General features: G+C 51.6%; 1 protein-coding gene across 2 annotated transcripts in view; it reads left to right on the top strand.

Annotated features, from left to right (window-relative positions):
• Nucleotides 1-27030, top strand: part of PDE3A (phosphodiesterase 3A) — a 753306-nt gene that overhangs the window by 561839 nt on the left and 164437 nt on the right. For both annotated transcript variants that reach the window (XM_063929421.1, XM_063929422.1), the window contains exons 3-4: nt 6272-6532; nt 18497-18651. In XM_063929421.1, coding sequence (XP_063785491.1) covers nt 6272-6532; nt 18497-18651 — 416 coding nt within the window. The remainder of the gene's footprint in view (nt 1-6271; nt 6533-18496; nt 18652-27030) is intronic.

Below are 27030 nucleotides of genomic sequence, written 5' to 3'. Positions count from 1 at the left end.
CAGCTACGCTGTACTAGAAGCCTGGTGTCATGGTGATATTGGTGACCAGCTATAACCATACAGTACATATACACAGGAGGAGGACTACAACTCCCAGCAGCTCCTGCAGTACTGACACACATACAAACTGTAATAGCAGCTACCCTGTACTAGAAGCCTGGTGTCATGGTGATACTGGTGACCAGCTATAACCATACAGTACATATACACAAGAGGAGGACTACAACTCCCAGCAGCTCCTGCAGTACTGACACACATACAAGCTGTAATAGCAGCTACGCTGTACTAGAAGCCTGGTGTCATGGTGATATTGGTGACCAGCTATAACCATACAGTACATATACACAAGAGGAGGACTACAACTCCCAGCAGCTCCTGCAGTACTGACACACATACAAGCTGTAATAGCAGCTACGCTGTACTAGAACCCTGGTGTCATGGTGATACTGGTGACCAGCTATAACCATACAGTACATATACACAAGAGGAGGACTACAACTCCCAGCAGCTCCTGCAGTACTAAGTGACACACATACAAGCTGTAATAGCAGCTACGCTGTACTAGAAGCCTGGTGTCATGGTGATATTGGTGACCAGCTATAACCATACACTACATATACACAAGAGGAGGACTACACCTCCCAGCAGCTCCTGCAGTACTAAGTGACACACATACAAGCTGTAATAGCAGCTACGCTGTACTAGAAGCCTGGTGTCATGGTGATATTGGTGACCAGTTATAACCATACAGTACATATACACACACAAGAGGAGGACTACAACTCCCAGCAGCTCATGCAATACTAAGTGACACACATACAAGCTGTAATAGCTGCTACGCTGTACTAGTAGCCTGGTGTCATGGTGATACTGGTGACCAGCTATAACCATACAGTACATATACACAAGAGGAGGACTACAACTCCCAGCAGCTCCTGCAGTACTAAGTGACACACATACAAGCTGTAATAGCAGCTACGCTGTACTAGAAGCCTGGTGTAATGGTGATATTGGTGACCAGCTATAACCATACAGTACATATACACACAAGAGAAGGACTACAACTCCCAGCAGCTCCTGCAGTACTAAGTGACACACATACAAGCTGTAATAGCAGCTACGCTGTACTAGAACCCTGGTGTCATGGTGATACTGGTGACCAGCTATAACCATACAGTACATATACACAAGAGGAGGACTACAACTCCCAGCAGCTCCTGCAGTACTAAGTGACACACATACAAGCTGTAATAGCAGCTACGCTGTACTAGAAGCCTGGTGTCATGGTGATATTGGTGACCAGCTATAACCATACAGTACATATACACAAGAAGAGGACTACAACTCCCAGCAGCTCCTGCAGTACTGACACACATACAAGCTGTAATAGCAGCTACGCTGTACTAGAAGCCTGGTGTCATGGTGATATTGGTGACTAGCTATATAACCATACAGTACATATACACAAGAGGAGGACTACAACTCCCAGCAGCTCCTGCAGTACTAAGTGACACACATACAAGCTGTAATAGCAGCTACGCTGTACTAGAAGCCTGGTGTCATGGTGATACTGGTGACCAGCTATAACCGTACAGTACATATATACACAAGAGGAGGACTACAACTCCCAGCAGCTCCTGCAGTACTAAGTGACACACATACAAGCTGTAATAGCAGCTACGCTGTACTAGAACCCTGGTGTCGTGGTGATATTGGTGACCAGCTATAACCATACAGTACATATACACAAGAGGAGGACTACAACTCCCAGCAGCTCCTGCAGTACTAAGTGACACACATACAAGCTGTAATAGCAGCTACGCTGTACTAGAAGCCTTGTGTCATGGTGATACTGGTGACCAGCTATAACCGTACAGTACATATATACATACAAGAGGAGGACTACAACTCCCAGCAGCTCCTGCAGTACTAAGTGACACACATACAAGCTGTAATAGCAGCTACGCTGTACTAGAAGCCTGGTGTCATGGTGATACTGGTGACCAGCTATAACCATACAGTACATATACACAAGAGGAGGACTACAACTCCCAGCAGCTCCTACAGTACTAAGTGACACACATACAAGCTGTAATAGCAGCTACGCTGTACTAGAAGCCTGGTGTCATGGTGATATTGGTGACCAGCTATAACAATACAGTACATATACACACACAAGAGGAGGACTACAACTCCCAGCAGCTCCTGCAGTACTAAGTGACACACATACAAGCTGTAATAGCTGCTACGCTGTACTAGTAGCCTGGTGTCATGGTGATACTGGTGACCAGCTATAACCATACAGTACATATACACAAGAGGAGGACTACAACTCCCAGCAGCTCCTGCAGTACTAAGTGACACACATACAAGCTGTAATAGCAGCTACGCTGTACTAGAAGCCTGGTGTAATGGTGATATTGGTGACCAGCTATAACCATACAGTACATATACACACAAGAGAAGGACTACAACTCCCAGCAGCTCCTGCAGTACTAAGTGACACACATACAAGCTGTAATAGCAGCTACGCTGTACTAGAACCCTGGTGTCATGGTGATACTGGTGACCAGCTATAACCATACAGTACATATACACAAGAGGAGGACTACAACTCCCAGCAGCTCCTGCAGTACTAAGTGACACACATACAAGCTGTAATAGCAGCTACGCTGTACTAGAAGCCTGGTGTCATGGTGATATTGGTGACCAGCTATAACCATACAGTACATATACACAAGAGGTGGACTACAACTCCCAGCAGCTCCTGCAGTACTAAGTGACACACATACAAGCTGTAATAGCAGCTACGCTGTACTAGAAGCCTGGTGTCATGGTGATATTGGTGACCAGCTATAACCATACAGTACATATACACAAGAGGAGGACTACAACTCCCAGCAGCTCCTGCAGTACTAAGTGACACACATACAAGGTGTAATAGCAGCTACACTGTACTAGAAGCCTGGTGTCATGGTGATATTGGTGACCAGCTATAACCATACACTACATATACACAAGAGGAGGACTACAACTCCCAGCAGCTCCTGCAGTACTAAGTGACACACATACAAGCTGTAATAGCAGCTACGCTGTACTAGAAGCCTTGTGTCATGGTGATATTGGTGACCAGCTATAACCATACAGTACATATACACAAGAGGAGGACTACAACTCCCAGCAGCTACTGCAGTACTAAGTGACACACATACAAGCTGTAATAGCAGCTACGCTGTACTAGAAGCCTGGTGTCATGGTGATACTGGTGACCAGCTATAACCATACACTACATATACACAAGAGGAGGACTACAACTCCCAGCAGCTCCTGCAGTACTAAGTGACACACGTACAAGCTGTAATAGCAGCTACACTGTACTAGAAGCCTGGTGTCATGGTGATATTGGTGACCAGCTATAACCATACAGTACATATACACAAGAGGAGGAAATGGGCCCCAGCGGGAATAGGGGCCCTGAAGTGTAAGCTTCATTGGTTCCATAGTAGATCCGCCTGTGACTGTACACATCACCGGACATTACACAGATACCAGGTTGTGGGGTTTCTGTTGCAGGTTGTGTATAAAGCTTTTCCTGTGCAGGATGTGATGTATACACTGAATATATAATCTCTCATACAGATAAGATGAATGGCTGCGTTCTGTATAATGGTATGATAAATGGAAGTGCATATTACATATGATGGTATTATATATTCCATGTGATAATATGATATATTACATATGGCCCGTGTTCTGAGCTCACAGGTGCCGGTAGGAATAGCGCGGGATTCTATGACCGTTGTGCATGGATAGGTTGGAACATCCAGGATCCGATACTCTGGGCCAGAGCCGGCCCTAGGCATAGGCAAACTAGGCAAATGCCCAGGGCATTTGGTAATACTATGCCTAGGGGCACAAGCAGCTTCTGCTGATTAAAATCATATGCGGCATGCCTATATGCTGTGTGTGTGACTGCGGCTGTATCTGCATACGAAATGCTACGTTACAGTGTAATCCTGGAAATCACTGTAACGTAGCATTTCATATGCAGATACAGCCACAGTCGCACACAGAATACAGGCATGCTGCATATCATTTTAATCAGCAGAAGCTGCTTGTGCACCCTAGCCACATAGTAATGTAAATAAGATGCATTTTAGTCAAAAATGGCACCCAACGTTAGCAGAGCTGCCAGCTGACTCATGCCAGACATCTCCTGCTGCATGGAGTAATGAGGCAAGATGTATGAGGACACATCTGTATCCAAGCAGAGGCAGAGGTCACAGTGTTAGTGGCAGTGTGAGTGCTGTGTGAGTGGGTTGGTTGTGCAATAGTGTTCTGCATATGTGTAAGGGGCATTATGTGTGTCATGTGTATAAATGCTTTATTAATGTGTGGCATATGTTTAAGGGGCACTATGTGTGTCATTATCTGTATAAAGACATTAATAATGTGTGTCATATGTGTAAGGAGCATTACTGTGTGGTATTATGTGTATAAAGAGCAGTATGATGTGGTGTAATGTGAATAAGGAGCAATATGGTGGGGTGTAATGAGAATAAAGAGCAATATGGTGTGGTGTAATGAGAATAAAGAGCAATATGGTGTGGTGTAATGTGAATAAGGAGCAATATGGTGGGGTGTAATGAGAATAAAGAGCAATGTGGTGTGGTGTAATGAGAATAAAGAGCAATATGGTGTGTGTAATGTGAATAAGGAGCAATATGTTGTGGTGTAATGAGAATAAAGAGCAATATGGTGTGGTGTAATGTGAATAAAGAGCAATATGGTGTGGTGTAATGTGAATAAGGAGCAATATGGTGGGGTGTAATGAGAATAAAGAGCAATATGGTGTGGTGTAATGAGAATAAAGAGCAATATGGTGTGGTGTAATGTGAATAAGGAGCAATATGGTGGGGTGTAATGAGAATAAAGAGCAATGTGGTGTGGTGTAATGAGAATAAAGAGCAATATGGTGTGTGTAATGTGAATAAGGAGCAATTCAGTGTGATGTAATGTGAATAAGGGGCTCTACTGTGAGGAGTAACGTATGTAAGGTAAAGTCATACACTGTGGGATGTAACGTGAATAAGGGACACTATCGCATGATCAAATGTGAATAAAGTTGCAGTACTATGTGGCGTAATTGGAATTGGGGTAACTATTGTGTGGCCATGCCCCTCCCCAGCAAAAACACACCCCTTTTTGAGCTGTGCGCTGAATGTGCGCACTGTTCCTTTTTAAAATATAGGTGGTAGGAACACCAAAATACTGCTATGGGTGAGGGGTGATGGTGCTGGGAAAGGGGTGCAGGGTCAGAAGGGGAACTAGCGGCGGTGCTAGGGGGGCACCAGCCAAAATCTTGCCTAGGGCATCATATTGGTTAGGGCCGGCTCTGCTCTGGGCCATATAGACCAGACTCAGAAGCCTGAGGTCCAGGTTGGCGGGTGGGGAACCGCAGATCATGTTGTGTTGTCACCGTTCCCTGAATTGTTGGGGGCAGAGTTTATCACAGTTTGATAAATTGCTCAGGCTTCTATTACCACACTATGGGGGGGTGCGATGCGACATAACAGAGCGCTGCAGAGGAATACGCCTGAAAAGGGGGTAAATAGACCCCTTATAGCGAATACACAGCTGCGCTCATTCCCGGTGGTTTGGGATGTGTGAATCCCCCCCCCCCCCCATCCCCCTGTCCCCAGTCACCGCCGTGATCAGATTATCGTATGCGGTAACTGGATGTCATGTTCCCGTAACAACCACGTGCGCACACCTTCACGTCCCGGCCTCAGATGGGTTTCCTGTAGTGATTACGGTGATTCAGTTCATTGAACGTGTTTATAAATCAGTCCATAATAATTCCAGACTGACTTCTGGTTATCTGGAGGAATCGCAGTATTCCACCTGCTCCCCGTCACTCTCCTATTGGATGTTACACTGTACTATCGCAGTCCATGGACGCATACACGGAGCCTCCTCTCTGCCCGTCACACTCTGGGTCCATCCATGTGCTGAGAGCTTTCCCTATTTACTAACTTGCAGTCTCCTAAGTAACAGCCTGCTGTATAGATATTGGTGAAAATGTGTCTGATAGAGGAAGGTGACGGCTCACGGCCAGCAGTCACACAGGAGACTATAATTCTAGATCATCCGCCATAATGTCCCCTGTGTGATGATGTCACTTGTTTAGATGAATTGTGACGCTGGATATGACACGGTCTCATCCTCCCAGATTCTGCTGATTGTGACGTTGCGTCTCTTCTCGTTTCAGTCGTCTGGTACCAGCATCACTGTAGACATTGCTGTCATGGGGGAAGCCCACGGCCTCATCACAGATTTACTAGCGGACGCCTCGTTACCCCCCCACGTCTGCACCTCATTACGGGCCGTCAGCAACCTGCTAAGCACCCAGCTAAGCTTCCAGCCCATCCACAAGCCGAGAGGCAACCCTCTGGTCACCTTCAACGAGAACTACGTCTGCTCTGATTCAGAGGAAGGGTCCGAAAAAGGCGACAAGATGACCATACCGAAGGTAAAAATAACAGTAGCTTGTCTCACGTGCCATCGGGACCGGAGTAAACTCTGGTGGGCCCTTGTGCGGGCCCCTAGCATTAAGTCTGTCAGTAAGATGTGTTGGCGATGGGGCCGGAGTAAGGTCTGTGCGGGCTCCTAGCATTAGGTCTGTCAGTAAGATGTGTTGGCGATGGGGCCGGAGTAAGGTCTGTGCGGGCCCCTAGCATTAAGTCTGTCAGTAAGATGTGTTGGCGATGGGGCCGGAGTAAGGTCTGTGCGGGCCCCTAGCATTAGGTCTGTCAGTAAGATGTGTTGGCGATGGGGCCGGAGTAAGGTCTGTTGGGCCCCTGTGCGGGCCCCTAGCATTAGGTCCGTCAGTAAGATGTGTTGGCAAAGGGGCCGGAGTGAGGTCTGTGTGGGGCCCTGTGCAGGCCCCTAGCATTAAGACTGTCAGTAAGATGTGTTGGCGATGGGGCCGGAGTAAGGTCTGTGCGGGCCCCTAGCATTAGGTCTGTCAGTAAGATGTGTTGGCGATGGGGCCGGAGTAAGGTCTGTGCGGGCCCCTAGCATTAAGTCTGTCAGTAAGATGTGTTGGCGATGGGGCCGGAGTAAGGTCTGTGCGGGCCCCTAGCATTAAGTCTGTCAGTAAGATGTGTTGGCGATGGGGCCGGAGTAAGGTCTGTGCGGGCCCCTAGCATTAGGTCTGTCAGTAAGATGTGTTGGCGATGGGGCCGGAGTAAGGTCTGTTGGGCCCCTGTGCGGGCCCCTAGCATTAGGTCCGTCAGTAAGATGTGTTGGCGAAGGGGCCGGAGTGAGGTCTGTGTGGGTCCCTGTGCGGGCACCTAGCATTAAGACTGTCAGTAAGATGTGTTGGCGATGGGGCCGGAGTAAGGTCTGTGCGGGCCCCTAGCATTAGGTCTGTCAGTAAGATGTGTTGGCGATGGGGCCGGAGTAAGGTCTGTGCGGGCCCCTAGCATTAAGTCTGTCAGTAAGATGTGTTGGCGATGGGGCCGGAGTAAGGTCTGTGCGGGCCCCTAGCATTAAGTCTGTCAGTAAGATGTGTTGGCGATGGGGCCGGAGTAAGGTCTGTGCGGGCCCCTAGCATTAAGTCTGTCAGTAAGATGTGTTGGCGATGGGGCCGGAGTAAGGTCTGTGCGGGCCCCTAGCATTAGGTCTGTCAGTAAGATGTGTTGGCGATGGGGCCGGAGTAAGGTCTGTTGGGCCCCTGTGCGGGCCCCTAGCATTAGGTCCGTCAGTAAGATGTGTTGGCAAAGGGGCCGGAGTGAGGTCTGTGTGGGGCCCTGTGCGGGCCCCTAGCATTAAGACTGTCAGTAAGATGTGTTGGCGATGGGGCCGGAGGAAGGTCTGTGTGCGGCCCCTGTGCGGGCCCCTAGCATTAGGTCTGTCAGTAAGATGTGTTGGCGATGCGGCCGGAGTAAGGTCTGTGCGGGCCCCTAGCATTAGCTCTGTCAGTAAGATGTGTTGGCGATGGAGCCGGAGTAAGGTCTGTGGGGCCCCTGTGCGGGCTCCTAACATTCATCATGCATAGGAGACCACAAATAGGTTGAACTCAATGGACAATTGTCTTTTTTCAACCTCAGATACTATGTTACTATGTTACTATGTATTAAGTCTGTCAGTAAGATGTTGGCGATGGGGCCGGAGTAAGGTCTGTGCGGGCCCCTAGCATTAAGTCTGTCAGTAAGATGTGTTGGCGATGGGGCCAGAGTAAGGTCTGTGCGGGCCCCTAGCATTAAGTCTGTCAGTAAGATGTGTTGGCGATGGGGCCGGAGTAAGGTCTGTGCGGGCCCCTAGCATTAAGTCTGTCAGTAAGATGTGTTGGCGATGGGGCCGGAGTAAGGTCTGTGCGGGCCCCTAGCATTAAGTCTGTCAGTAAGATGTGTTGGCGATGGGGCCGGAGTAAGGTCTGTGGGGCCCCTGTGCGGGCCCCTAGCATTAGGTCTGTCAGTAAGATGTGTTGGCGATGGGGCCGGAGTAAGGTCTGTGCGGGCCCCTAGCATTAAGTCTGTCAGTAAGATGTGTTGGCGATGGGGCCGGAGTAAGGTCTGTGCGGGCCCCTGTGCGGGTCCCTAGCATTAGGTCTGTAAGTAAGATGTGTTGGCGATGGGGCCGGAGTAAGGTCTGTGCGGCCCCTGTGTGGGCCCCTAGCATTAGGTCTGTCAGTAAGATGTGTTGGCGATGGGGCCGGAGTAAGGTCTGTGCGGGCCCCTAGCATTAAGTCTGTCAGTAAGATGTGTTGGCGATGCGGCCGGAGTAAGGTCTGTGCGGGCCCCTAGCATTAAGTCTGTCAGTAAGATGTGTTGGCAATGGGGCCGGAGTAAGGTCTTTGGGGCCCCTGTGCGGGCCCCTAGCATTAGGTCCGTCAGTAAGATGTGTTGGCAAAGGGGCCGGAGTGAAGTCTGTGTGGGGCCCTGTGCGGGCCCCTAGCATTAAGTCTGTCAGTAAGATGTGTTGGCGATGGGGCCGGAGTAAGGTCTGTGTGCGGCCCCTGTGCGGGCCCCTAGCATTAGGTCTGTCAGTAAGATGTGTTGGCGATGGGGCCGGAGTAAGGTCTGTGTGCGGCCCCTAGCATTAGGTCTGTCAGTAAGATGTGTTGGCGATGGGGCCGGAGTAAGGTCTGTGTGGGCCCATAGCATTAAGTCTGTCAGTAAGATGTGTTGGCGATGGGGCCGGAGTAAGGTCTGTGCGGGTCCCTAGCATTAGGTCTGTCAGTAAGATGTGTTGGCGATGGGGCCGGAGTAAGGTCTGTGCGGGCCCCTAGCATTAGGTCTGTCAGTAAGATGTGTTGGCGATGGGGCTGGAGTAAGGTCTGTGCGGGCCCCTGTGCGGGTCCCTAGCATTAGGTCTGTCAGTAAGATGTGTTGGCGATGGGGCCGGAGTAAGGTCTGTGCGGGCCCCTGTGCGGGCCCCTAGCATTAGGTCTGTCAGTAAGATGTGTTGGCGATGGGGCCGGAGTAAGGTCTGTGCGGGCCCCTAGCATTAGGTCTGTCAGTAAGATGTGTTGGCGATGGGGCCGGAGTAAGGTCTGTGCGGCCCCTGTGCGGGCCCCTAGCATTAGGTCTGTCAGTAAGATGTGTTGGCGATGGGGCCGGAGTAAGGTCTGTGCGGCCCCTGTGTGGGCCCCTAGCATTAGGTCTGTCAGTAAGATGTGTTGGCGATGGGGCCGGAGTAAGGTCTGTGCGGGCCCTAGCATTAGGTCTGTCAGTAAGATGTGTTGGCGATGGGGCCGGAGTAAGGTCTGTGCGGCCCCTGTGCGGGCCCCTAGCATTAGGTCTGTCAGTAAGATGTGTTGGCGATGGGGCCGGAGTAAGGTCTGTGGGGCCCCTGTGCGGGTCCCTAGCATTAGGTCTGTCAGTAAGATGTGTTGGCGATGGGGCCGGAGTAAGGTCTGTGCGGGCCCCTAGCATTAGGTCTGTCAGTAAGATGTGTTGGCGATGGGGCCGGAGTAAGGTCTGTGCGGGCCCCTAGCATTAAGTCTGTCAGTAAGATGTGTTGGCGATGGGGCCAGAGTAAGGTCTGTGCGGGCCCCTAGCATTAGGTCTGTCAGTAAGATGTGTTGGCGATGGGGCCGGAGTAAGGTCTGTGCGGGCCCCTAGCATTAAGTCTGTCAGTAAGATGTGTTGGCGATGGGGCCGGAGTAAGCTCTGTTGGGCCCCTGTGCGGGCCCCTAGCATTAGGTCTGTCAGTAAGATGTGTTGGCGATGGGGCCGGAGTAAGGTCTGTGCAGGCCCCTAGTATTAGGTCTGTCAGTAAGAGGTGTTGGCGATGGGGCCGGAGTAAGGTCTGTGCGGGCCCCTGTGCGGGCCCCTAGCATTAGGTCTGTCAGTAAGATGTGTTAGCGATGGGGCCGGAGTAAGGTCTGTGCGGGCCCCTAGCATTAGGTCTGTCAGTAAGATGTGTTGGCGATGGGGCCGGAGTAAGGTCTGTGGGTCCCTGTGCGGGCCCCTAGCATTAGGTCTGTCAATAAGATGTGTTAGCGATGGGGCCGGAGTAAGGTCTGTGCGGGCCCCTAGCATTAGGTCTGTCAGTAAGATGTGTTGGCGATGGGGCCGGAGTAAGGTTTGTGGGTCCCTGTGCGGGCCCCTAGCATTAGGTCTGTCAGTAAGATGTGTTGGCGATGGGGCCAGAGTAAGGTCTGTGCGGGCCCCTAGCATTAGGTCTGTCAGTAAGATGTGTTGGCGATGGGGCCGGAGTAAGGTCTGTGCGGGCCCCTAGCATTAAGTCTGTCAGTAAGATGTGTTGGCGATGGGGTCGGAGTAAGGTCTGTTGGGCCCCTGTGCGGGCCCCTAGCATTAGGTCTGTCAGTAAGATGTGTTAGCGATGGGGCCGGAGTAAGGTCTGTGCGGGCCCCTAGCATTAGGTCTGTCAGTAAGATGTGTTGGCGATGGGGCCGGAGTAAGGTCTGTGCGGGCCCCTAGCATTAAGTCTGTCAGTAAGATGTGTTGGCGATGGGGCCGGAGTAAGGTCTGTGGGCCCCTGTGCGGGCCCCTAGCATTAGGTCTGTCAGTAAGATGTGTTAGCGATGGGGCCGGAGTAAGGTCTGTGCGGGCCCCTAGCATTAGGTCTGTCAGTAAGATGTGTTGGCGATGGGGCCGGAGTAAGGTCTGTGGGTCCCTGTGCGGGCCCCTAGCATTAGGTCTGTCAATAAGATGTGTTAGCGATGGGGCCGGAGTAAGGTCTGTGCGGGCCCCTAGCATTAGGTCTGTCAGTAAGATGTGTTGGCGATGGGGCCGGAGTAAGGTCTGTGGGGCCCCTAGCATTAGGTCTGTCAGTAAGATGTGTTGGCGATGGGGCCGGAGTAAGGTCTGTGGGTCCCTGTGCGGGCCCCTAGCATTAGGTCTGTCAGTAAGATGTGTTGGCGATGGGGCCGGAGTAAGGTCTGTGGGTCCCTGTGCGGGCCCCTAGCATTAGGTCTGTCAGTAAGATGTGTTGGCGATGCGGCCGGAGTAAGGTCTGTGCGGGCCCCTAGCATTAGGTCTGTCAGTAAGATGTGTTGGCGATGGGGCCGGAGTAAGGTCTGTGGGGCCCCTAGCATTAGGTCTGTCAGTAAGATGTGTTGGCGATGGGGCCGGAGTAAGGTCTGTGGGGCCCCTGTGCGGGCCCCTAGCATTAGGTCTGTCAGTAAGATGTGTTGGCGATGGGGCCGGAGTAAGGTCTGTGGGGCCCCTGTGTGGGCCCCTAGCATTAGGTCCGTCAGTAAGATGTGTTGGCGATGGAGCCGGAGTGAGGTCTGTGTGCGGCCCCTGTGCGGGCCCCTAGCATTAGGCCTGTCAGTAAGATGTGTTGGCGATGGGGCCGGAGTAAGGTCTGTGGGGGCCCTGTGGGGGCCCTGTGTGGGCCCCTAGCATTAGGTCTGTCAGTAAGATGTGTTGGCGATGGAGCCGGAGTGATGTCTGTGTGCGGCCCCCTGGCATTAGGCCTGTCAGTAAGATGTGTTGGCGATGGGGCCGGAGTAAGGTCTGTGCGGGCCCCTAGCATTAGGTCTGTCAGTAAGATGTGTTGGCGATTGGGCCGGAGTAAGGTCTGTGCGGGCCCCTAGCATTAAGTCTGTCAGTAAGATGTGTTGGTGATGGGGCCGGAGTAAGGTCTGTGCGGGCCCCTGTGCGGGTCCCTAGCATTAGGTCTGTCAGTAAGATGTGTTGGCGATGGGGCCGGAGTAAGGTCTGTGCGGGCTCCTAGCATTAAGTCTGTCAGTAAGATGTGTTGGCGATGGGGCCGGAGTAAGGTCTGTGGGTCCTTGTGCGGGCCCCTAGCATTAGGTCTGTCAGTAAGATGTGTTGGCGATGGGGCCGGAGTAAGGTCTGTGCGGGCCCCTGTGCGGGCACCTAGCATTAGGTCTGTCAGTAAGATGTGTTGGCGATGGGGCCGGAGTAAGGTCTGTGCGGGCCCCTAGCATTAGGTCTGTCAGTAAGATGTGTTGGCGATGGGGCCGGAGTAAGGTCTGTGCGGCCCCTGTGCGGGCCCCTTGCATTAGGTCTGTCAGTAAGATGTGTTGGCGATGGGGCCAGAGTAAGGTCTGTGCGGCCCCTGTGCGGGCCCCTTGCATTAAGTCTGTCAGTAAGATGTGTTGGCGATGGGGCCGGAGTAAGGTCTTTGCGGCCCCTGTGCGGGCCCCTTGCATTAGGTCTGTCAGTAAGATGTGTTGGCGATGGGGCCAGAGTAAGGTCTGTGCGGGCCCCTAGCATTAGATATGTCAGTAAGATGTGCTGGCGATGGAGCCGGAGTAAGGTCTGTGGGGCCCCTGTGCGGGCCCCTAGCATTAGGTCTGTCAGTAAGATGTGTTGGCGACGGAGCCAGAGTAAGGTCTGTGGGGCCTCTGTGCGGGCCCCTAGCATTAGGTCTGTCAGTAAGATGTGTTGGCGATGGAGCCAGAGTAAGGTCTGTTCGGGCCCCTGTGCGGGCCCCTAGCATTAGGTCTGTCAGTAAGATGTGTTGGCGATGGGGCTGGAGTAAGGTCTGTGCGGGCCCCTGTGCGGGCCCCTTGCATTAGGTCTGTCAGTAAGATGTGTTGGCGATGGGGCCGGAGTAAGGTCTGTGCGGGCCTCTAGCATTAGGTCTGTCAGTAAGATGTGTTGGCGATGGGGCCAGAGTAAGGTCTGTGGGACCCCTGTGCGGGCCCCTAGCATTAGGTCTGTCAGTAAGATGTGTTGGCGATGGGGCCGGAGTAAGGTCTGTGCGGGCCCCTAGCATTAGATCTGTCAGTAAGATGTGTTGGCGATGGGGCCGGAGTAAGGTCTGTGCGGGCCCCTGTGCGGGCCCCTAGCATTAGGTCCGTCAGTAAGATGTGTTGGCGATAGGGCCGGAGTAAGGTCTGTGGGGCCCCTAGCATTAGGTCTGTCAGTAAGATGTGTTGGCGATGGGGCCAGAGTAAGGTCTGTGCGGGCCCCTAGCATTAGATCTGTCAGTAAGATGTGCTGGCGATGAAGCCGGAGTAAGGTCTGTGCGGCCCCTGTGCGGGCCCCTAGCATTAGGTCCGTCAGTAAGATGTGTTGGCGATGGGGCCGGAGTAAGGTCTGTGCGGGCCCCTAACATTAGGTCTGTCAGTAAGATGTGTTGGCGATGGGGCCGGAGTAAGGTCTGTGCGGGCCCCTGTGCGGGCCCCTATCATTAGGTCCGTCAGTAAGATGTGTTGGCGATGGGGCCGGAGTAAGGTCTGTGCGGGCCCCTAACATTAGGTCTGTCAGTAAGATGTGTTGGCGATGGGGCCGGAGTAAGGTCTGTGCGGCCCCTGTGCGGGCCCCTTGCATTAGGTCTGTCAGTAAGATGTGTTGGCGATGGGGCCGGAGTAAGGTCTGTGTGGCCCCTGTGCGGGCCCCTTGCATTAGGTCTGTCAGTAAGATGTGTTGGCGATGGGGCCAGAATAAGGTCTGTGCGGGCCCCTAGCATTAGATATGTCAGTAAGATGTGTTGGCGATGGAGCCGGAGTAAGGTCTGTGGGGCCCCTGTGCGGGCCCCTAGCATTAGGTCTGTCAGTAAGATGTGTTGGCGATGGGGCTGGAGTAAGGTCTGTGGGGCCCCTGTGCGGGCCCCTAGCATTAGGTCTGTCAGTAAGATGTGTTGGCGATGGAGCCAGAGTAAGGTCTGTTCGGGCCCCTGTGCGGGCCCCTAGCAATAGGTCTGTCAGTAAGATGTGTTGGCGATGGGGCCGGAGTAAGGTCTGTTCGGGCCCCTGTGCGGGCCCCTAGCATTAGGTCTGTCAGTAAGATGTGTTGGCGATGGGGCCGGAGTAAGGTCTGTGCGGGCCCCTAGCATTAGGTCTGTCAGTAAGATGTGTTGGCGATGGGGCCAGAGTGAGGTCTGTGGGGCCCCTGTGCGGGCCCCTAGCATTAGGTCTGTCAGTAAGATGTGTTGGCGATGGGGCCGGAGTAAGGTCTGTGCGGGCCCCTAGCATTAGGTCTGTCAGTAAGATGTGTTGGCGATGGGGCCGGAGTAAGGTCTGTGCGGGCCCCTAGCATTAGGTCTGTCAGTAAGATGTGTTGGCGATGGGGCCAGAGTAAGGTCTGTGGGGCCCCTAGCATTAGGTCTGTCAGTAAGATGTGTTGGCGATGGGGCCGGAGTAAGGTCTGTGCGGGCCCCTAGCATTAGGTCTGTCAGTAAGATGTGTTGGCGATAGGGCCGGAGTAAGGTCTGTGGGGCCCCTAGCATTAGGTCTGTCAGTAAGATGTGTTGGCGATGGGGCCGGAGTAAGGTCTGTGCGGGCCCCTAGCATTAGGTCTGTCAGTAAGATGTGTTGGCGATGGGGCCGGAGTAAGGTCTGTGCGGGCCCCTAGCATTAGGTCTGTCAGTAAGATGTGTTGGCGATGGGGCCGGAGTAAGGTCTGTGCGGGCCCCTAGCATTAGATCTGTCAGTAAGATGTGTTGGCGATGGGGCCGGAGTAAGGTCTGTGCGGGCCCCTGTGCGGGCCCCTAGCATTAGGTCCGTCAGTAAGATGTGTTGGCGATGGGGCCGGAGTAAGGTCTGTTGGGCCCCTGTGCGGGCCCCTAGCATTAGGTCTGTCAGTAAGATGTGTTGGCGATGGGGCTGGAGTAAGGTCTGTGCGGGCCCCTAGCATTAGGTCTGTCAGTAAGATGTGTTGGCGATGGGGCTGGAGTAAGGTCTGTGCGGGCCCCTAGCATTAGGTCTGTCAGTAAGATGTGTTGGCGATAGGGCCGGAGTAAGGTCTGTGGGGCCCCTAGCATTAGGTCTGTCAGTAAGATGTGTTGGCGATGGGGCCGGAGTAAGGTCTGTGCGGGCCCCTAGCATTAGGTCTGTCAGTAAGATGTGTTGGCGATGGGGCCGGAGTAAGGTCTGTGCGGGCCCCTAGCATTGGGTCTGTCAGTAAGATGTGTTGGCGATGGGGCCGGAGTAAGGTCTGTGCGGGCCCCTAGCATTAGATCTGTCAGTAAGATGTGTTGGCGATGGGGCCGGAGTAAGGTCTGTGCGGGCCCCTGTGCGGGCCCCTAGCATTAGGTCCGTCAGTAAGATGTGTTGGCGATGGGGCCGGAGTAAGGTCTGTTGGGCCCCTGTGCGGGCCCCTAGCATTAGGTCTGTCAGTAAGATGTGTTGGCGATGGGGCTGGAGTAAGGTCTGTGCGGGCCCCTAGCATTAGGTCTGTCAGTAAGATGTGTTGGCGATGGGGCCGGAGTAAGGTCTGTTGGGCCCCTGTGCGGGCCCCTAGCATTAGGTCTGTCAGTAAGATATGTTGGCGATGGGGCCGGAGTAAGGTCTGTTGGGCCCCTGTGCGGGCCCCTAGCATTAGGTCTGTCAGTAAGATGTGTTGGCGATGGGGCCGGAGTAAGGTCTGTGCGGACCCCTAGCATTAGGTCTGTCAGTAAGATGTGTTGGCGATGGGGCCGGAGTAAGGTCTGTGCGGGCCCCTAGCATTAGGTCTGTCAGTAAGATGTGTTGGCGATGGGGCTGGAGTAAGGTCTGTGCGGGCCCCTAGCATTAGGTCTGTCAGTAAGATGTGTTGGCGATGGGGCCGGAGTAAGGTCTGTGGGGCCCCTGTGCGGGCCCCTAGCATTAGGTCTGTCAGTAAGATGTGTTGGCGATGGGGCCAGAGTAAGGTCTGTAGGGCCCCTGTGCGGGCCCCTAGCATTAGGTCTGTCAGTAAGATGTGTTGGCGATGGGGCCGGAGTAAGGTCTGTGCGGGCCCCTAGCATTAGGTCTGTCAGTAAGATGTGTTGGCGATGGGGCCGGAGTAAGGTCTGTGGGGCCCCTGTGCGGGCTCCTAGCATTAGGTCTGTCAGTAAGACGTGTTGGCGATGGGGCCGGAGTAAGGTCTGTGCGGGCCCCTAGCATTAGGTCTGTCAGTAAGATGTGTTGGCGATGGGGCCGGAGTAAGGTCTGTGGGGCCCCTGTGCGGGCCCCTAGCATTAGGTCTGTCAGTAAGATGTGTTGGCGATGGGGCCGGAGTAAGGTCTGTGCGGGCCCCTAGCATTAGGTCTGTCAGTAATATGTGTTGGCGATGGGGCCGGAGTAAGGTCTGTGCGGGCCCCTAGCATTAGGTCTGTCAGTAAGATGTGTTGGCGATGGGGCCGGAGTAAGGTCTGTGGGGCCCCTGTGCGGGCCCCTAGCATTAGGCCTGTCAGTAAGATGTGTTGGCGATGGGGCCGGGGTAAGGTCTGTGCGGGCCCCTAGCATTAGGTCTGTCAGTAAGATGTGTTGGCGATGGGGCCGGAGTAAGGTCTGTGCGGGCCCCTAGCATTAGGTCTGTCAGTAAGATGTGTTGGCGATGGGGCCGGAGTAAGGTCTGTGGGGCCCCTGTGCGGGCCGCTAGCATTAGGTCTGTCAGTAAGACGTGTTGGCGATGGGGCCGGAGTAAGGTCTGTGCGGGCCCCTAGCATTAGGTCTGTCAGTAAGATGTGTTGGCGATGGGGCCGGAGTAAGGTCTGTGGGGCCCCTGTGCGGGCCCCTAGCATTAGGTCTGTCAGTAAGATGTGTTGGCGATGGGGCCGGAGTAAGGTCTGTGCGGGCCCCTAGCATTAGGTCTGTCAGTAATATGTGTTGGCGATGGGGCCGGAGTAAGGTCTGTGCGGGCCCCTAGCATTAGGTCTGTCAGTAAGATGTGTTGGCGATGGGGCCGGAGTAAGGTCTGTGGGGCCCCTGTGCGGGCCCCTAGCATTAGGCCTGTCAGTAAGATGTGTTGGCGATGGGGCCGGAGTAAGGTCTGTGCGGGCCCCTAGCATTAGGTCTGTCAGTAAGATGTGTTGGCGATGGGGCCGGAGTAAGGTCTGTGCGGGCCCCTAGCATTAGGTCTGTCAGTAAGATGTGTTGGCGATGGGGCCGGAGTAAGGTCTGTGCGGGCCCCTAGCATTAGGTCTGTCAGTAAGATGTGTTGGCGATGGGGCCGGAGTAAGGTCTGTGCGGGCCCCTAGCATTAGGTCTGTCAGTAAGATGTGTTGGCGATGGGGCCGGAGTAAGGTCTGTGCGGGCCCCTAGCATTAGGTCTGTCAGTAAGATGTGTTGGCGATGGGGCCGGAGTAAGGTCTGTGGGGCCCCTAGCATTAGGCCTGTCAGTAAGATGTGTTGGCGATGGGGCCAGAGTAAGGTCTGTGCGGGTCCCTAGCATTAGGTCTGTCAGTAAGATGTGTTGGCGATGGGGCCAGAGTAAGGTCTGTGGGGCCCCTGTGCAGGCCCCTAGCATTAGGTCTGTCAGTAAGATGTGTTGGCGATGGGGCCGGAGTAAGGTCTGTGCGGGCCCCTAGCATTAGGTCTGTCGGTAAGATGTGTTGGCGATGGGGCCGGAGTAAGGTCTGTGCGGGCCCCTAGCATTAGGTCTGTCAGTAAGATGTGTTGGCGATGGGGCCGGAGTAAGGTCTGTGCGGGCCCCTAGCATTAGGTCTGTCAGTAAGATGTGTTGGCGATGGGGCTGGAGTAAGGTCTGTGCGGGCCCCTGTGCGGGCCACTAGCATTAGGTCTGTCAGTAAGATGTGTTGGCGATGGGGCCGGAGTAAGGTCTGTGCGGGCCCCTAGCATTAGGTCTGTCAGTAAGATGTGTTGGCGATGGGGCCGGAGTAAGGTCTGTGGGGCCCCTGTGCGGGCCCCTAGCATTAGGCCTGTCAGTAAGATGTGTTGGCGATGTAAGTATAATGTGTTATACACACTGTAGCGCCCCCAGTTCTCCTTTTGACACGCAGACACCCCAGGTCACATATGTGCCTGCGCAGTGGTGATGTAGCTATGTGTGGGGGCCCCCCAAGTGTGGGGGGCCCCTGGGTGACCGCCCCGGCTGCCAGCTTCTGCCTGTTACATGTATTTGTGGATGGCACAGCTGATTATTGATGCGTAATACGGGCAGATGACGCAGAATAGCGTCACATTATATTCCAGCGTGACTGGCGCGCTCTGGCTGTGAGATGACAATTATTAGGAGATTGAGTCGTTGTTGGGGTCCAGCATAGGGAATATATGTGGTGAATGTGACGCCGTCTCCCGCAGGATGTATCAGTGTCCGGGAAACATCTCTGTCTTTGTCTCCAGCGGTTACGGAGGAGTCTGCCATCAGGACTGTTGCGGAGGGTCTCTTCCACGTGGACCACAACCACATCGGCCACCGGTTTACCAACTCTAGAACCAGCACCGGTGAGAAGAGACCGCAGCGGCAGTATTAAACCCACTGACACAACCTCCTCCAGGTACCAGGGTAGCGTCCTCTCTCTTTCACCATTTATTTACAGCATCAGGCAGAGTTGTTGGGTCTGTTGTGCAGAGGTGGCTGCAGCGGCGACATAGCATGTAATGTACAGGCAGCCATGTTCACTCGCAGATTCTGCGCCTCCATAGTGCTGGGACTTAATATACACAGCGGCGGATTAGCTCCACAGCATAATGCACACCATTACCCTATACACACAGTAGCATCATGTATCAGGTTCCTATATACTGTCCTGTCACATATACACCTGTGTTCCCATACATCTCTCCTCCCTGTAATACACTGTAATGTGCTATATGTGACAGTGCTGGATCCTCTATACCAGGGGTGGCCAACCTGTGGCTCTTGAGCCGCATGTGGCTCTTTCTTTCTTTAAATGTGGCTCCCGACACTTGAAGTCACATTACCACAATAGATCCGGTAACCACTGTACTCCAGAAAGACATGCGGAAGCACTACGAGGGCTGTGGACTGAGGAAGCCAGATACTAGAGATAAAACACCCACCGTCAAATAGAGGATCCTTAAGCCCCTTTCACATCGCCAATGCATGATCCCACCCGGGAATTAGAAATGGTCCTTCCCGGGTTGGACCCTAACAGGTGGCTTACAGACCCAGCAATTTGCTGGGTTGGTTGCCATAGCTGCAGGGGGGAAAGGGGGGGGGTGCGGCAGCGGGGGTGGAGGCGGCGTTGGGAGATGAGCTCATCTCTGTGCCGCCTCTCCCTATGTAGTAAACGGGTCCCATCGACCCGGGAACCCATTTACGCTGCCACTGCCCTGGTTTTCAACCGAGAAATAACACTGCTTATAACGCGGGTTGAATTATCAGGTCAGGCAACCCAGGAATTCGACCATGGCCCATTCACAATGCACACCAACCCGGGTCGAAACCGGGATATTTGTGCGGTGTGAAAGGGGTAATAAGGAGCTGCTACAATGGCATGAGTTGGGGGGGGGGGGGGGGCTTCTGAAGTGACATATGAGGGGTCTAGCAGGAGTGACACATGGGAAAGCTGGATGAAGTGACATAGGAGGGGTCTAGCAGGAGTGACATATGGGAAAGCTGGATGAAGTGACATAGGAGGGTGCTAGCAGGAGTGACACATGGGAAAGCTGGATGAAGAGACATAGGGGGGTGGTAGCGGGAGTGACACATGGGAAGGCTGGATGAAGTGACATAGGAGGGTGCTGGCAGGAGTGACACATGGGAAAGCTGGATGAAGTGACACATGAGGGTGCTAGCAGGAGTGACACATGGGAGAGCTGGCTGGAGTGACATAGGAGGGTGTTAGCAGGAGTGACACATGGGAAAGCTGGATGAAGTGACACATGAGGGTGCTAGCAGGAGTGACACATGGGAGAGCTGGCTGGAGTGACATAGGAGGGTGGTAGCAGGAGTGACACATGGGAAGGCTGGATGAAGTGACATAGGAGGGTGCTAGCAGGAGTGACACATGGGAGAGCTGGATGAAGTGACGTAGGAGGGTGCTAGCAGGAGTGACACATGGGAAAGCTGGATGAAGTGACACATGAGGGTGCTAGCAGGAGTGACACATGGGAGAGCTGGATGAAGTGACATAGGAGGGTGCTAGCAGGAGTGACACATGGGAGAGCTGGATGAAGTGACATAGGAGGGTGGTAGCTGGAGTGACACATGGGAGAGCTGGCTGGAGTGACATAGGAGGGTGGTAGCTGGAGTGACACATGGGAAGGCTGGATGAAGTGACACAGGAGGGTGGTAGCAGGAGTGACACATGGGAAAGCTGGAAGAAGTGACATAGGAGGGTGCTAGCAGGAGTGACACGTGGGAGAGCTGGATGAAGTGACACAGGAGGGTGGTAGCAGGAGTGACACATGGGAAAGCTGAAAGAAGTGACATAGGAGGGTGCTAGCAGGAGTGACACATGGGGGAGCTGACTGGAGTGACACAGCAGGGTGCTGGCTGAAGTGACATATTGGAGAGCTGAAGTGTACTATGTGAAAAGTCTTTCATTATATTTTATATGGTTCTGGCTTTTTCAATTATTTTATGCGGAAGTGACTTCTTCAATGTATTTTATGTTGGATCTGGCTTTAAAAATGTATTTATGTGGGTCTGGATTTTTCAATGTATATTATACCAGGGTGTGGCCTAGCGGGCACAAGGCCACACCCCATTTGTGCATGCTCACCTTCGGCTCTTTGACGTACCTAACAAGATTTTTTGGCTCTTTGACTCTGACTGGTTGGCTACCCCTGCTCTATACTGTCCTGTCACATATAGACCTGTGTTCCCATACATCTCTCCTCCCTGTAATACGCTGTAATGTGCTATATGTGACAGTGCTGGATCCTCTATACTGTCCTGTCACATATAGACCTGTGTTCCCATACAGCTCTCCTCCCTGTAATACACTGTAATGTGCTATATGTGACAGTGCTGGATCCTCTATACTGTTCTGTCACATATAGACCTGTGTTCCCATATAGCTCTCCTCCCTGTAATACACTGTAATGTGCTATATGTGACAGTGCTGGATCCTCTATACTGTCCTGTCACATATACACCTGTGTTCCCATACAGCTCTCCTCCCTGTAATACACTGTAATGTGCTATATGTGACAGTGCTGGGATCCTCTATACTGTCCTGTCACATATAGACCTGTGTTCCCATACATCTCTCCTCCCTGTAATACACTGTAATGTGCTATATGTGACAGTGCTGGGATCCTCTATACTGTCCTGTCACATATAGACATGTGTTCCCATACAGCTCTCCTCCCTGTAATACATTGTAATGTGCTATATGTGACTGTGCTGGGATCCTCTATACTGTCCTGTCACATATACACCTGTGTTCCCATACAGCTCTCCTCCCTGTAATACACTGTAATGTGCTATATGTGACAGTGCTGGGATCCTTTATACTGTCCTGTCACATATAGACCTGTGTTCCCATACAGCTCTCCTCCCTGTAATACACTGTAATGTGCTATATGTGACAGTGCTGGGCTCCTCTATACTGTCCTGTCACATATACACCTGTGTTCCCAAACATCTCTCCTCCCTGTAATACACTGTAATGTGCTATATGTGACAGTGCTGGGATCCTCTATACTGTCCTGTCACATATACACCTGTGTTCCCATACAGCTCTCGTCCATGTAATACACTGTAATGTGCTATATGTGACAGTGCTGGGATCCTCTATACTGTCCTGTCACATATAGACCTGTGTTCCCATACAGCTCTCCTCCCTGTAATACACTGTAATGTGCTATATGTGACAGTGCTGGATCATCTATACTGTCCTGTCACATATAGACCTGTGTTCCCATACAGCTCTCCTCCCTGTAATACACTGTAATGTGCTATATGTGACAGTGCTGGGATCCTCTATACTGTCCTGTCACATATACACCTGTGTTCCCATACAGCTCTCCTCCCTGTAATACACTGTAATGTGCTATATGTGACAGTGCTGGGATCCTCTATACTGTCCTGTCACATATAGACCTGTGTTCCCATACAGCTCTCCTCCCTGTAATACACTGTAATGTGCTATATGTGACAGTGCTGGGATCCTTTATACTGTCCTGTCACATATAGACCTGTGTTCCTATACATCTCTCCTCCCTGTAATACACTGTAATATGCTATATGTGACAGTGCTGGGATCCTCTATACTGTCCTGTCACATATAGACCTGTGTTCCCATACAGCTCTCCTCCCTGTAATACACTGTAATGTGCTATATGTGACAGTGCTGGATCCTCTATACTGTCCTGTCACATATAGACCTGTGTTCCCATACAGCTCTCCTCCCTGTAATACACTGTTATGTGCTATATGTGACAGTGCTGGGCTCCTCTATACTGTCCTGTCACATATAGACCTGTGTTCCCATACAGCTCTCCTCCCTGTAATACACTGTAATGTGCTATATGTGACAGTGCTGGGATCCTCTATACTGTCCTGTCACATATACACCTGTGTTCCCATACAGCTCTCCTCCCTGTAATACACTGTAATGTGCTATATGTGACAGTGCTGGATCCTCTATACTGTCCTGTCACATATAGACCTGTGTTCCCATACAGCTCTCCTCCCTGTAATACACTGTAATGTGCTATATGTGACAGTGCTGGGATCCTCTATACTGTCCTGTCACATATAGTCATGTGTTCCCATACATCTCTCCTCCCTGTAATACACTGTAATGTGCTATATGTGACAGTGCTGGGATCCTCTATACTGTCCTGTCACATATACACCTGTGTTCCCATACACCTCTCCTCCCTGTAATACACTGTATTGTGCTGTATGTGACAGTGCTGGGATCTTCTATACTGTCCTGTCACATATAGACATGTGTTCCCATACAGCTCTCCTCCCTGTAATACACTGTAATGTGCTATATGTGACAGTGCTGGGATCCTCTATACTGTCCTGACACATATAGACCTGTGTTCCCATACAGCTCTCCTCCCTGTAATACACTGTAATGTGCTATATGTGACAGTGCTGGGATCCTCTATACTGTCCTGTCACATATAGACCTGTGTTCCCATACAGCTCTCCTCCCTGTAATACACTGTAATGTCTTATATGTGACTGTGCTGGGATCCTCTATACTGTCCTGTCACATATAGACCTGTGTTCCCATACAGCTCTCCTCCCTGTAATACACTGTAATGTGCTATATGTGACAGTGCTGGGATCCTCTGTACTGTCCTGTCACATATAGACCTGTGTTCCCATACAGCTCTCCTCCCTGTAATACACTGTAATGTGCTATATGTGATAGTGCTGGATCCTCTATACTGTCCTGTCACATATAGACCTGTGTTCCCATACAGCTCTCCTCCCTGTAATACACTGTAATGTGCTATATGTGACAGTGCTGGGATCCTCTATACTGTCCTGTCACATATAGACCTGTGTTCCCATACAGCTCTCCTCCCTGTAATACACTGTAATGTGCTATATGTGACAGTGCTGGGATCCTCTATACTGTCCTGTCACATATAGACCTGTGTTCCCATACAGCTCTCCTCCCTGTAATACGCTGTGATGTGCTATATGTGACAGTGCTGGATCCTCTATACTGTCCTGTCACATATAGACCTGTGTTCCCATACAGCTCTCCTCCCTGTAATACACTGTAATGTGCTATATGTGACAGTGCTGGATCCTCTATACTGTCCTTTCACATATAGACCTGTGTTCCCATACATCTCTCCTCCCTGTAATACACCGTATTGTGCTATATGTGACAGTGCTGGGATCCTCTATACTGTCCTGTCACATATAGACCTGTGTTCCCATACAGCTCTCCTCCCTGGAATACACTGTAATGTGCTATATGTGACAGTGCTGGGATCCTCTATACTGTCCTGTCACATATAGACCTGTGTTCCCATACAGCTCTCCTCCCTGTAATACACTGTAATGTGCTATATGTGACAGTGCTGGATCCTCTATACTGTCCTGTCACATATAGACCTGTGTTCCCATACAGCTCTCCTCCCTGTAATACACTGTAATGTGCTATATGTGACAGTGCTGGATCCTCTATACTGTCCTGTCACATATAGACCTGTGTTCCCATACAGCTCTCCTCCCTGTAATACACTGTAATGTGCTATATGTGACAGTGCTGGGATCCTCTATACTGTCCTGTCACATATAGACCTGTGTTCCCATACAGCTCTCCTCCCTGTAATACACTGTAATGTGCTATATGTGACAGCGCTGGGATCCTCTATACTGGCCTGTCACATATAGACCTGTGTTACCATACAGCTCTCCTCCCTGTAATACACTGTAATGTGCTATATGTGACAGTGATGGATCCTCTATACTGTCCTGTCACATATAGACCTGTGTTCCCATACAGCTCTCCTCCCTGTAATACACTTTAATGTGCTATATGTGACAGTGCTGGGCTCCTCTATACTGTCCTGTCACATATAGACCTGTGTTCCCATACAGCTCTCCTCCCTGTAATACACTGTAATGTGCTATATGTGACAGTGCTGGGATCCTCTATACTGTCCTGTCACATATAGACCTGTGTTCCCATACAGCTCTCCTCCCTGTAATACACTGTAATGTGCTATATGTGACAGTGCTGGGATCCTCTATACTGTCCTGTCACATATAGACCTGTGTTCCCATACAGCTCTCCTCCCTGTAATACACTGTAATGTGCTATATGTGACAGTGCTGGATCCTCTATACTGTCCTGTCACATATAGACCTGTGTTCCCATACAGCTCTCCCTGTAATACACTGTAATGTGCTATATGTGACAGTGCTGGGATCCTCTATACTGTCCTGTCACATATAGACCTGTGTTCCTATACAGCTCTCCCTGTAATACACTGTAATGTGCTATATGTGACAGTGCTGGATCCTCTATACTGTCCTGTCACATATAGACCTGTGTTCCCATACAGCTCTCCTCCCTGTAATACACTGTAATGTGCTATATGTGACAGTGCTGGGCTCCTCTATACTGTCCTGTCACATATAGACATTTGTTCCCATACACCTCTCCTCCCTGTAATACACTGTAATGTGCTATATGTGACAGTGCTGGGATCCTCTATACTGTCCTGTCACATATAGACCTGTGTTCCCATACAGCTCTCCTCCCTGTAATACACTGTAATGTGCTATATGTGACAGTGCTGGGATCCTCTATACTGTCCTGTCACATATAGACCTGTGTTCCCATACAGCTCTCCTCCCTGTAATACACTGTAATGTGCTATATGTGACAGTGCTGGGATCCTCTATACTGTCCTGTCACATATAGACCCGTGTTCCCATACAGCTCTCCTCCCTGTAATACACTGTAATGTGCTATATGTGACAGTGCTGGGATCCTCTATACTGTCCTGTCACATATAGACCTGTGTTTCCATACAGCTCTCTTCCCTGTAATACACTGTAATGTGCTATATGTGACAGTGCTGGGATCCTCTATACTGTCCTGTCACATATAGACCCGTGTTCCCATACAGCTCTCCTCCCTGTAATACACTGTAATGTGCTATATGTGACAGTGCTGGGATCCTCTATACTGTTCTGTCACATATAGACCTGTGTTCCCATACAGCTCTCCTCCCTGTAATACACTGTAATGTGCTATATGTGACAGTGCTGGGATCCTCTATACTGTCCTGTCACATATAGACCCGTGTTCCCATACAGCTCTCCTCCCTGTAATGCACTGTAATGTGCTATATGTGACAGCGCTGGGATCCTCTATACTGGCCTGTCACATATAGACCTGTGTTACCATACAGCTCTCCTCCCTGTAATACACTGTAATGTGCTATATGTGACAGTGCTGGGATCCTCTATACTGTCCTGTCACATATAGACCTGTGTTCCCATACAGCTCTCCTCCCTGTAATACACTGTAATGTGCTATATGTGACAGTGCTGGATCCTCTATACTGTCCTGTCACATATAGACCTGTGTTCCCATACAGCTCTCCTCCCTGTAATACACTGTAATGTGCTATACGTGACAGTACTGGGATCCTCTATACTGTCCTGTCACATATAGACCTGTGTTCCCATACAGCTCTCCTCCCTGTAATACACTGTAATGTGCTATATGTGACAGTGCTGGGATCCTCTATACTGTCCTGTCACATATAGACCTGTGTTCCCATACATCTCTCCTCCCTGTAATACACTGTAATGTGCTATATGTGACAGTGCTGGGATCCTCTATACTGTCCTGTCACATATAGACCTGTGTTCCCATACAGCTCTCCTCCCTGTAATACACTGTAATGTGCTATATGTGACAGTGCTGGGATCATCTATACTGTCCTGTCACATATAGACCTGTGTTCCCATACAGCTCTCCTCCCTGTAATACACTGTAATGTGCTATATGTGACAGTGCTGGGCTCCTCTATACTGTCCTGTCACATATAGTCCTGTGTTCCCATACACCTCCTCCCTGTAATACGCTGTAATGTGCTATATGTGACAGTGCTGGGATCCTCTATACTGTCCTGTCACATATAGACCTGTGTTACCATACAGCTCTCCTCCCTGTAATACGCTGTAATGTGCTATATGTGACAGTGCTGGGATCCTCTATACTGTCCTGTCACATATAGACCTGTGTTCCCATACATCTCTCCTCCCTGTAATACGCTGTAATGTGCTATACGTGACAGTGCTGGGATCCTCTATACTGTCCTGTCACATATAGACCTGTGTTCCCATACAGCTCTCCTCCCTGTAATACACTGTAATGTGCTATATGGGACAGTGCTGGGATCCTCTATACTGTCCTGTCACATATAGACCTGTGTTCCCATACAGCTCTCCTCCCTGTAATACA

This window comes from Pseudophryne corroboree, chromosome 6 (assembly GCF_028390025.1).
Source record: "Pseudophryne corroboree isolate aPseCor3 chromosome 6, aPseCor3.hap2, whole genome shotgun sequence".
Classification (NCBI taxonomy): Eukaryota; Metazoa; Chordata; class Amphibia; order Anura; family Myobatrachidae; genus Pseudophryne; species Pseudophryne corroboree.
This window is presented reverse-complemented; position numbering and strand designations above follow the sequence as displayed.